Consider the following 13,149-nt stretch of genomic DNA (forward strand, 5'->3'; position numbering starts at 1 on the left):
GTATGAGTATCAAGCCAGATTTAGCCAGCAAGTGGGACAAGGGGCTTGGGAGCCAGGTAATGAAACAGCCGTGACTCTGGTTTGGATACACATCTAGTCCTGCATGCGGCAACCAGAGGGACAAGGAGGTCCAGCGTAAGGGAAGGTCTGGGGTTCATCTGAGACCTGTTTGTGTGTGCCTCCCCCTATGGGAGGCAAGTAGGAATAACAGGCTCCAAAGGACGGTTACAGGATAGACTTGTATCTGACGGCTGGGTACTGAGGGCAGCCGCAGGGGGTGTGTGCAAGGGTGGGCTTGAACCAGCAACTGGAGTGGGGCTGTCTTTGCACATGCTGTGTGTGTGTGCTTACTGGGAATGCTGTGGCTCAGCCTTGCTGCTGGTTGCGTATCGGGGCCTGAAGCTGTAGTAGCCTCGCCTCTATTGGACAGCCCCTTACAATTAGTAAAATAAGTTTGGTATTTCTCAGCTTCTGCTTGTGTACTGTTCAGAATGTCAGGATTGCACAGAAGGTGGGTAAGGGAATAGAGGAACTTCACTAATGGAATATGCAGGGGATGAAAGAGATAAAACACTTGTTTTGCCTATCCAGAGCTACTCTGCTACTGACTTGGGAAAGGAGCTCTGAAAGCTGCTCCAGTTCTGTACAGACTGGTGGTGTATTAACGCCTTGCTTTCCCCATCCTCCCTGGGCAAGCAAAAAACAACAGAAAAGGCATAGAGTAAAACATGGTAACTTGTCCCTCAGCAGCAGTAGTTACCCAACTCCTGCCTCAGAAACACAGCAAAGCCAGGGAGGAAAGCTACATGGGAAAGACTACAGCTGGCAGTGTCCAGTTTTGGGCTCCTCATTACAAGACAGAGAATGAGGAACTGGAGTGTCCAGAAAAGGGCAACAAAGCTGGTGCAGGGCCTGGAGCACAAGCGTGACGAGGAATGGCTGAGGGAACTGGGGGTGTTTATTCTGGGGAACAGAAGGCTCAAGGGGAACCTTACTGCTCTCTACAACTGCCTGAAAGGAAGATGGAATGAGGTGGCTGGTCTCCCAAGGAACAAGCGATAGGACAAGAGGAAATGGCCTCAAGCTGCACCGGGGGGGGGTTTACACTGGATATTAGGAACAATTTTTTTACTGAAAGGGCGCTCAGGCACTGGAACAGGCTGCCCAGGGCAGTGGTGGAATCAACATCCCTGGAAGTGTTCATGTAGATAAGGCCCTCAGTGACATGGGTTAGGGGTGGACTTGGCAGCGCTGGGGTAACGGCTGGACTTCATGGACTTAAATGTCTTTTCCAACCTAGCCGATTCTATACTGCTGTAGGGAGATAGATGACTAAAAAGATGTGCCAGAAAGGGGTGGAGAAGCTGACACCATAAAAGCTACTTGCTTTGTTACTTCAGGAAACAGCTTTTAGAATGTATTTATTTCTCCAGCTGTCATCAAGTTAGAGGCACTCACCCTCACAGTGCCTGTGCTTCTTGAGAGGGGAATAGCTGGAACAGTAAGTGATGTGATTTCTGGCGCCAGAAAGGCATAAACAACAGGAAAGTACTGTCTTATCCTGTAACTCAGTTTTCTTAGAGCAGGCTAGGGACAGGCCACAGATTTTTCCTGTAGATGGCCAATCCTTAAAAGTCAAGTTAAGGAAACTAGAAGTACATCAGCTAGCATGGCACAGCGATAATGAAAGGGTGGAGAACCTCTGTTTTGTGAACCTAGATGTACTGAGTGTTCAGTGTTTTTTCCACTGTGCAAGCCCAGTATGGCACTATCTCAAAACTCCCTGCCTGTTGCTATCTTGGGTTAAAGCAATTAAGCAGAGGTTATGGTAAAACTTCCTTTTTTTTATTTTATTTAAAAACATGGATGGGAGTAAGGAAATTATTTACACAAGTTCCCAAGTGCAGCTCAACTTAAGAACGTATGACTAGCAGTATGATAAAGGGATGTGGGTCCAAAACAGGATTATGGAGGCTACCAAACAGTACAACTCCCTGGTAAACGTGGATCTTCAGATAAGATCAGCAACTGAAATAAGAGAAAATGACAGAATATAAGTAAACCAAGTGTGCCACAAGGGTCAGCCCAGCATTTCAGGGCACCTACTGCTGCTCCCAAGTTCTTCCTCAGGGGAAGCAAAGACTATTCGGGCTTGGGAATGAGGCAAGAAGCAAAACAAAGCATCTGGCATTTCTCTTTCAGATGCAGCACCCCAATTCCCAGCTGGAGGAGGGCAGCACTCCCTGGGGCTGGCCTGCACTCACCATTCATGGGCATCTCGTCGATCTGGGTGGAGTAGTACTGCTCGATGTCCCGCAGGATGCGGATGTCGTCGTTCTTCACAAAGTTGATGGCAACACCTTTTCGGCCGTATCTGCCTGACCGGCCGATTCTGTGGAGGAAGCAGAAAGAAAGAGAGAATGGAGCCACTTGGGAAGGGTAATACAGCCACGCTCCCCCAGTGAAGGCTGAGCTTACCTGTGTATGTAGAGTTCTCTGTTGTTGGGTAGGTCATAGTTAATGATGAGGGACACCTGAGGCACATCCAAGCCTCTAGCCCAAACATCTGTTGAAATAAGGACTCGGCTGCAAAGAGAAGGGACTGTTAGAGCTGTTCCACTGCCTGATGCGGTGTGAGAGCTGAGAAGCTGCTGCAGTGCCCAGCACAGGGTCCCCTCTGCTCCCCACCTGCAGCACACTGGCATCATCCATGCTTTTGCTGCAAGGAAAGCCATCCCATGCAGCATCACCAAACTTCAGTGAAGACAGATGGTACCAAGACAGCTTTGATCTTTCAGAGAGTATGATGCTCCCAAGAGTTTAAAATACAGACGATGGAGCCCAAATCTTTTTCTTTCTTATTTTAAATGGAGCAACACCCAACCTCTTCAGTGAAATAAACCAGACTAATTCTGTGCCTAGAAGTATGAGCATCCCTCTTTGGAAAGGGGCAACCTCTCAACCCTGTGACACTGCAGGGGGATAGATGGGAATCTTTGTTCTTCCTAATATGACCTTAACAAGGCCTTCGGAGAGGACAGGCATTATGGGTTTCTGAAATCTGTTCCCTTCAGACATTACAAGAAAACCTGCTGTAAGGAACACTGTTTAAGGTATTTACCTTGCACCAGATCTGAACTCTTTCATGATGGACTCTCTCTCCTTCTGTGGCATGTCTCCATGCATGGATGAAACTGTGAAGTTGGCTTCTCTCATCTTCTCTGTGAGCCAGTCTACCTGTGCATACAGCCAAGCAGCCTGGGTTAGCTCTTTGCTCAGGACAGCCACATGTGCTACCTGTGCTTGGAGTGTATTTGCAGAGATGTATGCTATTAAGGACTGAGAGACATTTTAACAAGCATGGTAAACAAACCTTACAGAACACTGGCAATGTAATACAGGGCTCCACAAAAAAAAAAAAGGAATAAAGGGCATTTATTCAGACAGTTTGGGTTTGTTTCTGAGATTATAAGCAATTACAAGAATAAACACATTCTTACTAATTAGTTCTCTAAAAAGACAGCTCCTGTCAGCTGTATCAGGTCTGCTTATAACCAGTTATTTAAACTGGGCACATCCCAAAGACAAATACTTAATCTCTATTCTTACTAACCTATTCTCTAATGGGAAAATGACTAGAACTCTTAACTGGGTTTGTCCCAGTCTCCTCCCGGCCCCCCTCAGAAAGTATTGTGCTGTACCTTTCTCTTGGTGTTACAGAAGATGACAGCCTGGGTGATTGTGAGCGTGTCGTAGAGATCGCACAAGGTGTCAAACTTCCACTCTTCCCTCTCCACAGCCACAAAAAACTGCTTGATTCCTTCAAGGGTCAACTCATCACTGTAGGGCAGCAAGAACAGAAGAGAAGGCTCAGGGGAGACCTTGTAAGAGTCTTCCAATACCTAAAAGGGCCTACAGGAAATCTGGAGAGGAGCTTTTTACAAGGGAGCGTAGTGACTGGACAAAGGGGGAACAGCTTTAAACCGATAGAGAGAAGATTCAGATTAGGCATCAGGAAATTCTTCCCTGTGAGGGTGGTGAGGCCCTGGCACAGGTTGCCCAGAGAAGCTGTGGCTGCCCCATCCCTGGCAGTGTTCAAGGCCAGGTTGGACGGGGCTTGGAGCAACCTGGTCTAGTGGAAGGTGTCCCTGCCTGTGCCTGTCCCTGCCACAGGAATGGAATGAGCTTTAAGGTCCTTTCCAACCCTAACCAATCTGTGGTTCTACGAACAGCTGTACCACACAAGTAGGCGAACACATACAATATAGTTTGAAGTGCTTCAGCAGGTGTGCTTCAGTGGAGATCATACCTCTGTCCTGTGTGCTGTGGGTTGCTGCATCTGCACACAGGTCCAAGTTGTTCTAGAAAGCTCCTGGAGAAGTCTGCTCTAATGTTGACCCATGCAACACAGACTAGAACTGGGGCACCCTCTCTGCTCTAGACAGACAGCTACAAAGGGAAACATTTCTATTTTCACAATTTTTACATTCAAGCTTCTTAATAAAAGAGGTAAAACAAACAAAGGTAAATAGGGCAATAAGAGATCAGGTAAGAGCGAGTCTCCTCTCAGGCTGCCTGTACTTATTCCTCTTGACTCCTGCTAAGTTCCACTGCATCAGGAACTGTGATACCACCAGACTTAAGCTACACCTCCAGGGGCATTCAGGATCAGTCAGCTAAAGGTTTTTTTGGCTTGCTATGTAAAAATAGCAAATTAATGGAAGAGGCCTGTGGAAATCCTCTTGAGGAGCAGAGGAACTGGGCAGGTGTGACAGATGGATTTCCAGGACAAGAGACTGCTATATATGGAGAGGATGAGGAGGTGGGAGCAGCAAGCAGTACTGGACGAAGATAACACCAAAGAGCGAGTTGACCTCTGCTGGAAGACAGGACATGAGTGTGTCTGCAAACAGCTAGACAGCCCAGGACCAGACCAAGTCAAAGAACTCCCGTTCTTTCCAAGGAAATTTACTCACTCACCGTTTCACCAGGATGCGGATGGGGTCTGTCATGAATTTGTTGGTCATCTCCAGAATTTCATGAGGCAAAGTGGCGCTGATCAAAACCACCTGTGTAGCTGGAGGCAAGTATCTGTACACATCATAGATCTGTTCCTTAAAACCTGAAAAGCAAATCCAGTACCACAGAGAAGTTATTATTTCATTCTTCCAAATACTGTGCTCCTTCACAATTTGATCTGGAATCCAGTACTGGGCCTATCCTATGAGATAAAAATTAATGAGTGAATCAGTAGCTCAAAGCCAGTGTCACGTATTGCTCATCTCTCCCTCATTTTCTGCAAACCACTCCCATGTGTGGCAGTGGTACACAATAAAGTATGAAAGGCAGTACATGATAATGGGAGACATTACTGTGGGGATCTGTTACAGACTGCCTGATCAGGACTCTATGTATGAAGTGCTCTACAGGCAGGTAAGAACAGCCTCACTCTCACAGGCCCTTCTCCTCATGGGGGGACTTCAACCACCCTGATATCTGTTGGAAGGATGGTACAGCTCAGCACAAGCAATCCAGGAGGTTCCTCGATTGTGTGGAAGACAACTTCCTCTTGGAAGTAATAGAGGAGTCAACAAGGAGAGGTGCCATGCTTGACCTTGTGCTCACCAACAGGGAGGGACTGGTTGGGAATGTGATGCTCCAAGGCAGCCTTGGTTGTAGTGATCATGAGATGGTCGAATTTGAGATGCTCAGGACAGTGAGAAGAGCGTGCAGCAACTCACTGCCCTGGACTTCAACAGAGCACACTTTGCTTCTTCAGGAACCTGCTTAGTAAGGTTCCATGGGATATAGCCCTAGAGGGCAGGGGGGCCCAAGACTCTTGGTTGATATTCAAGGATCACCTGCTCCAAACTCAGGTGTGTTGTGTCCTGACTATAAGGAAATGCAGCAGGAGGGCCAGGACACCTCCATGGATGGATAAGGAGCTGCTGAGGAAACTCAGAGGGGGAAAAAAGAAGCTTATAAAAGCTGGATGCAAGGACAGGTGAAGCTGGGAAGAACACAGGGACGCTGTCTGGGAAGCTAGGGACCAGGTCAGAAAAGCTAAGGACCAGTTAGAATTAAATCTGTCAAGGATGTGAAAGATAACAAGGGCTTCTATGCATATGTAGCAAACAAAAGACAGACTACAAATAATGTAGGCCCTCTCCAGAAGCTACCAGAACTGGCTACCCTGGATTTGGAGAAGGCTGAGCTTCTCAATGACTTCTTTGCCTCAGTCCTCACTGGCAAATGCTCTAAGCACATCACCCAGGTCCTGGAAAGCAGATGAAGGGACTGTGAGAATTAAGACGTTGGGCCCACTGTAGGAGAGGATCTGGTTCAAGACCATCTTAAAAACCTGAACGTGCACACGTCCATGGGTCCTGATGAAATCCATCCGTGGGTCCTGAAGGAGCTGGCGAATGAAGTTGCTAAGCCACTGTTCATCATTATTTGAAAAATCATGGCAGTCAGGTGAAGTTCCCGATGACTGGAAAAAGGGAAATATAACCCCCATTTTCAAGAAGGGGAAAATGGATGACCCAGGGAACTACAGACCAGTCAGTCTCACCTCTGTGCCTGGCAAAATCTTGGAGCAGATTCTCCTGGAAGGCATGCTAAGGCACATGAAAATGAATGGGGTGCTTGGTGACAGCCAGCATGGCTTCACTAAGGGGAAATCCTGCCTGACCAATTTGGTGGCCTTCTATGATGGGGCTACAGAACTGATGGACAGCGGTAAAGCAGTTGATGTCATCTAACTGGATTTGTGTAAAGCGTTCGACACTGTCCCACATGACATCCTTGTCTCTAAATTGGAGAGACATCAATTTGATGAATGGACCACTCGGTGGATAAAGAACTGGCTGGAGGGCCGCACACAAAGAGTTGTGGTCAATGGCTCCATGTCCATCTGGAGACCAGTAACGAGTGGTGTCCCTCAGGGATCGGTGTTGGGACCGGTCTTTTTCAACATCTTTGTTGCTGACATGGACAGTGGGATTGAGTGCGCCCTCAGCAAGTTTGCCGATGACACCAAGCTGTGTGGTTCAGTTGATACGCTGGAGGGAAGGAATGCCATCCAGAGGGACCTTGACACGCTTGTGAGGTGGGCTGATGTCAACCTCATGAAGTTTAACCATGCCAAGTGCAAGGTCCTACACCTGGGTCGGAGCAATCCCAGGCACAGCTACAGGCTGGGCAGAGAAGAGATTCAGAGCAGCCCTGCGGAGAAGGACTTGGGGGTGCTGGTTGATGAGAAAATGAACATGAGCCAGCTTCAGTGTGTGCTTGCAGCCCAGAAAGCCAACCGTATCCTGGGCTGCATCAAAAGGAGCGTGACCAGCAGGTCGAAGGAGGTGATCCTGCCCCTTTATTCTGCTCTTGTGAGACCTCACCTGAAGTATTGTGTGCAGTTCTGGTGTCCTCAACATAAAAAGGACACGGATCTGTTGGAACAAGTCCAGAGGAGGGCCACGAGGATGATTAGGGGACTGGAGCACCTCCTGTATGAAGACAGGCTGAGAAAGTTGGGACTGTTCAGCCTGGAGAAGAGAAGGCTGCGTGGAGACCTCATAGCAGCCTTCCAGTATCTGAAGGGGGTCTATAGGGATGCTGGAGTGACTCTTCATTAGGGACTGTAGTGACAGGACAAGGGGTAATGGGTTAAAACTTAAACAGGGAAAGTTTAGATTCGATATAAGGAAGAAATTCCTTACTGCAAGGGTGGTGAGGCACTGGAATGGGTTGCCCAAGGAAGTTGTGAATACCCCATACCTAGCGGTGCTCAAGGCCAGGTTGGACAGAGCCTTGGGTGACATGGTTTAGTGTGAGGTGTCCATGCCCATGGCAGGGGGGTTGGAACATGATGATATTAGTGTCCTTTCCAACCCTAACTATTCTATGATTCTACGATAATCTACAGCTACTGAAAAGGACAAAAAAACTAAATTAGACAAGGCATATGAAGTAACTTAACCTGTTACAGCCTATAATTAAAACATTAAACCAGTTGTTTTTTTAGAAGAAGGACTGCCAGCTGGCGCATCCTGGAATCTCAAAGATGTGAGGACAAAAGAAGTAAAAAGGAGACATATTTTACCTTTATTGAGCATTTCATCTGCTTCATCCAAAACCAGCATTTTGATGGCACGAGTTCTTAAACTTCGACGACGAATCATATCTGTAAGATTGCACTTGGTAAGATGGAAAGGCTCTGAAAGCAAGTAAGCCTACGCTGCTCCCAGCTCCTGCCAGGGCAATTTGGTGGAAGAGGAACAGGCCCTTCCTTTGCTGCCAACAGGGACAGCTGTCTGGTGATAGAAGGCACATCCAAGAACCACACGGTGCCCATAGCATCCTTCAACCTAGATCCCTCTGTCTCTGGAGCCCAGCTAAGGGAGCACTGACTGCAGGAAAGCTCCTAGTGTCGAAGCTGTGGGTTGCCACTTGCTAAGTGCATAGGACAGGTGACCTGGTCTCCCCCAATGTGAGAGATGCAAATTGCTGCATGAACTTTTCATCAACAAACTGGGAAAATCCACATCCTGTTTGGAAGGGCAGATTTTTCTATAATCCCTTAATACTGCTGCAGAAAGCCCTGTTATTTGTTGCTGTTCAAAGCCAGCCCAGTTCTATGGTTGCTAATTACTTATTTTTCACTTGTGGAGAATGGCTCTGTGTGTTCTCTCAGTGACAGGAGCTTGTCTAAGGGAAAGCGTTGACTCTCAGAGATCCAGAACACGGGAGCTTGAAGGCTAACACTATCACTGTGGTAACTGCCACCGACAGTAAACACAAAAAACTTCATGCAGTGAAACCAGAAGTACCAGCTACAACTGCATCCAATTTAACAGAGAGTGATGGTCAGTCCACAGAGAACGTGGACCTGACTTTGATATACAAGTAGACCCAGCTTCTTTCTCCCTCGAAATTCTGAAGTATATCCTAGGATTGTACTATTTTCTCCTTAAAAAATACTCTTTGTTCCCATGCCACCATATGAAGGACCATGTCAACAATGAAAAGCATCAGGGAAAATCCACACACTATTCCCATTGATTTCTCTCTAATTTTTTCCAAATATTAGGGGGCCTACAGGGATGCTGGGGATGGACTCTTCATTAGGGACAGTAGTGACAGGACAAAGGGTAATGGGTTAAAACTTAAACAGGGGAAGTTTACATTGGATATAGGAGGAAATTCTTTCCTGTTAGGGTGGTGAGGCACTGGAATAGGTTGTCCAGGGAGGTTGTGAGTGCTCCATCCCTGGCAGTGTTCAAGGCCAGGTTGGACGAGGCCTTGGGTAATATGGTTTAGAGCGAGGTGTGCCTGCCTGTGGCAGGGGGTTGGAACTTGATGATGTTAGTGTCCTTTCCAACCCTAACTATTCTATGATTCTATGAAATATTGCTACAGGAAGTTGCTACCTTGTTATACTTCACATTAACAAGAGTTGTGTCAGATTAATGTAATTTTTATGTTATTTCAAATCTAAGATCACGAAAGTTGCGGGCAACTCCCATGGCTCAACTCGGGTCTGAAGCCTCCCACATGTCCTTACCAAACACACGACCTGGAGTGCCAGCAACAACATGCTGCCCATAATCCAGCTTTCGGATATCTTCACCCACGTTGGTCCCTCCGATGCAGGCGTGACACTGGACATTCATGTAGTCTCCCAGAGCAAGAAGACCCTGTGTTGATACAGAGGAATGGCTTAAATAACTGATCTCCCATGAAGTTTGTATTTGTGAAGGGACGCAGGTCTGCCAGACAGTGGGTTTTTAAAGAGATGTAAGCACAAGCAGTTAGGATTTTTTACGTTTGTTACCCAAACCTCCTCAAAAGCAGATTTCCAAACTATGGGAACTCAGTTCCCCGGGGGCTCAAAACTGCTCTAAAAGTGCTGTCCTTCTAAAGCAGCAGCTTTGAGCTCTGCTGGGGAACACCTGAGGATCAGCCTCAAGCCTTGCAAGTGCTTTACAGATGATAATTTAAATGCTCCTACCTTCTGAATCTGTACAGCCAGCTCCCGAGTTGGTGCCAAGATCAATGCCTGGGTCTCACGCACCTGATTAAAACAAGTGATCACAGAGCAGTTAATCACAGGGCTGGTATGTACGTGCAAGATAGACTATGGATCCACATTGCTCTGAAATGTCACATCTGAATGATTAACTGGAATTTTGTCATAAAACCTAGTGTTTGCAAGGGTCAGTACTCCTGTGAAGCTGCTCACAAAGAGAGCATTTACACAGTAATAGCCTCTCAGTGAAGTTACTTTTGACAAGACTTAATGCAGTTCTTTGAAAGTTATTTTTCATTCCAACCTGATTTCTGAAAACAACTATAGAAGTCTGTAGTATTGCAAAAGGAGAGATACAAATTTAAGTCACTTTAATTCTGTACGTTCAGATCAGATAAAACCCTTTCATGGCACATGGACAGTGTCATGCTTGAAAAATATTATAAGCACTTTATAGTAATTAAGCAAAAAGATCAACTTTTAAATTAGAACAGGCAACATCTATTTTATACCTCAGGCACTAAGGGGTGAATAACAATCTAAGCCTTATTTTAGAGGGTCCACATAAAATCATCATTTTATTCAACAGCATGTACGCATTCAAGTTGTAATTAAAAAGCAATTGCATGGACATGACACTCCCAACTATAACAAAAGCAAGCATTTGTCAGTCAAAAATCCAGGTTTGATGCTGTGCATTGTGTGCCAACTGTTCAGACAGGTTGCTGATGCCGTTAGGATCATTTGAGGACAATTCTGCCTGCTGGGAGACTAATTTAGCCCTCTAATATGTGAAAGGGATCAGCTGTTATAGCCAACTTTGTAACTGCAAGATTTTATCAGAACAGATTTTGCACTGTTAAAACAGTGGGTTTAACAGTGAAATTGTTCAGAATCTGCTGAAATTTTCAGCCAGAAGTTTGTCTGAGGTTCACTGCCCATAATTAAAAGATTTCAATGTGAAATTTCATTTATACACTTAAAAAAATTAAGGCTTTTCTGAAGAAGACTCTAGCAACTTAGTTTAAAATACCTTTTACCACATGTTATAAGAGTACCTGTATATCCAGGCATTGCAGAACAGAGATGGAGAATGTTGCCGTCTTCCCTGTTCCTGACTGTGACCTGAGAAACAGATGCTTGGTGAACACTCCGGAAGTCTGGATAAACAATTCAGGCAATTTCAATATATTCCACCCCTCTGCTCTTTGACACTTGTTCACTGCGAAGAAGTCTATATTGCCAACACTCTATCTGACAAAGGTATAGAATCAAAGAATGGTCTGGGTTGGAAAGGACCTTAAAGCTCATTTGGTTCCAACTCCCTGCCATGGGCAGGGACACCTTCAACTAGACCAGGCTGCTCCAAGCCCCATCCAAAGTTCCAGGAATGGGGCATCCACAGCTTCCTGGGCAACCTTTTCCAGTGCCTCATAAACTTAACAGTAGAAAATTTAATCCTAGTATCTCATATAAATCTCCTCTCTGTCAGTCTAAAGCCATTCCCTCTTGTCATGTCAGTACATGTCCTGTCAAAAGCCCCTCCCCAGATTTCTTGTTGGCCTCTTTAGGCACTGGAAGCTGCTCTAAGGTCTCCACGGAGCCTTCTCTTCCCCAGGCTGAACAAGCCCAGCTCTCTCTCAGCCTGTCTCCATTGCAGAGGTTATGGTCACAGCATGATGTGCAGACAAGCAGCTTTGACAAGTACAGTATCAGAGGCAGAGCACTGCCTCTACAGGGTCCTCAGCTTTTGCATCTCTACTCCTTATCAGACCAACACTTAAAATTCCTACAACTCATCATTCTTTTTTTCTTTTAAGGTAAATGTTCGATAAGCCAATACAATTTGGAAGGTTAGCAATTCCCTCTAGTGACCTAGAAATATTTCTTTTTCAGTGGGATGCAATATCCTTCTTTATTTCTAGAAACATAATAAGTTTTCTTTTGTTCACTTTTTTTCCTTGAGACTGCAGTTGTCTCTCTTTCTCACTGGCTTTGCTAGAAAACATTCCCAAGAGTTTCAGAGCCCTACTGTTTGAGAACACACGGTTCTCAACACATCTTGACTGAACTTTTATTACCTAAACATAAGAAACATCAACAACTGTTTGGATCATTGTCTCATGTGCATGTTTCACTCTGTTTGATTGTGATGTGATTTCCCTAATCCTGACATGCAGTAGCATGAGACCATGACCAATATCTGAATGCGGCCTACAAGGATGCCAGAGAGGGGCTCTTTATCAGGGACAATAGCAATAGGACAAGAAGTAATTGATTCAAACTTAAACAGGTGAAACTGAGGTTAGATATAAGAAAGAAGACCTCACTATGGGAGTGGTAAGGCCCTGGCACAGGCTGCCCAGATAAGTGGTAAATTCCTCATCCCTGGCACCATTCAAGGCCAGGCTGGACGGGGCTTGGGGCAACCTTGTCTACTAGAAGGTGTCCCTGTCTGTGACACGGGGTTGGAAGTGGATGAGCTTTAGCTTCCCTTCCAACCCAAACCAGACCGTGATTCTATGAGTGACAGACGTTGCTTCTAGCTTAAAGGTGAGTGCCCCCGAACCGAGCTCGCAGTTTCCTCACGGCCCACGCCCCCCCGCCGGCAGCCCCACTTACTGGGCGATCACGTCTCTCCCCTTGATGATCTGTTTGATGGCTCTCTGCTGGATGGCCGAGGGCTTCTCAAAACCTGCGGAATCGGCCGTTACCATCAGCGGGTCAGTCCCGGAACCGAGCGATCGGCGGCCCCACCGCGCAGGCGCATTACCCGACATCCGGGTGCCCGCCCCGCCACAGGCCTCAGCAGCCCCTGGCCACATGCCCCCATTCCCCCTTCCCTCCGCCCCTGGTCGCCGCCGCCCAGCCACACACCGTAGGCATAGATGCCCCGCAGCAGGTCCTCCCGCAGGCCCATGGTGTCGAAGGTGGGCGTCACGTCCACCTCCTCGCTCGTCTCGAACTCCACCTTCGTCATGTCCTCCTCCTTCATCAGCCGCTTCCGCGCCGAGCCGGTCGTGCCGCCGGACCCCGCTGACCCCGACATAGCTGAGGGCTGCCCTCTCCCGCCACACGCACACCCAATGGCACCGCTGCCGCCGAACACCAAGAGGCCA

General features: G+C 47.0%; 1 protein-coding gene across 1 annotated transcript; it reads right to left on the minus strand.

The window, feature by feature from the left end:
* Positions 1-1,823: 1,823 nt before the first annotated feature.
* On the minus strand, positions 1,824-13,123 carry EIF4A3 (eukaryotic translation initiation factor 4A3). Its single transcript, XM_061350343.1, has 12 exons — positions 12,908-13,123; positions 12,653-12,725; positions 11,089-11,155; positions 10,013-10,075; positions 9,566-9,698; positions 8,105-8,185; positions 4,981-5,122; positions 3,702-3,840; positions 3,122-3,237; positions 2,479-2,586; positions 2,265-2,392; positions 1,824-2,028 (listed from the first exon to the last, which is right to left on the minus strand). The coding sequence occupies exons 1-12, from the start codon at positions 13,077-13,079 to the stop codon at positions 2,012-2,014; spliced, it is 1,239 nt and encodes a 412-aa protein (XP_061206327.1). The 5' UTR covers positions 13,080-13,123; the 3' UTR covers positions 1,824-2,011.
* Between the last annotated feature and the right edge of the window lie 26 nt (positions 13,124-13,149).

Source organism: Neopsephotus bourkii, unplaced genomic scaffold (assembly GCF_033783945.1).
Source record: "Neopsephotus bourkii isolate Nb327-2 ecotype Australia unplaced genomic scaffold, CSIRO-AGI_Nbou_v1 NB_481, whole genome shotgun sequence".
Lineage (NCBI taxonomy): Eukaryota > Metazoa > Chordata > Aves > Psittaciformes > Psittacidae > Neopsephotus > Neopsephotus bourkii.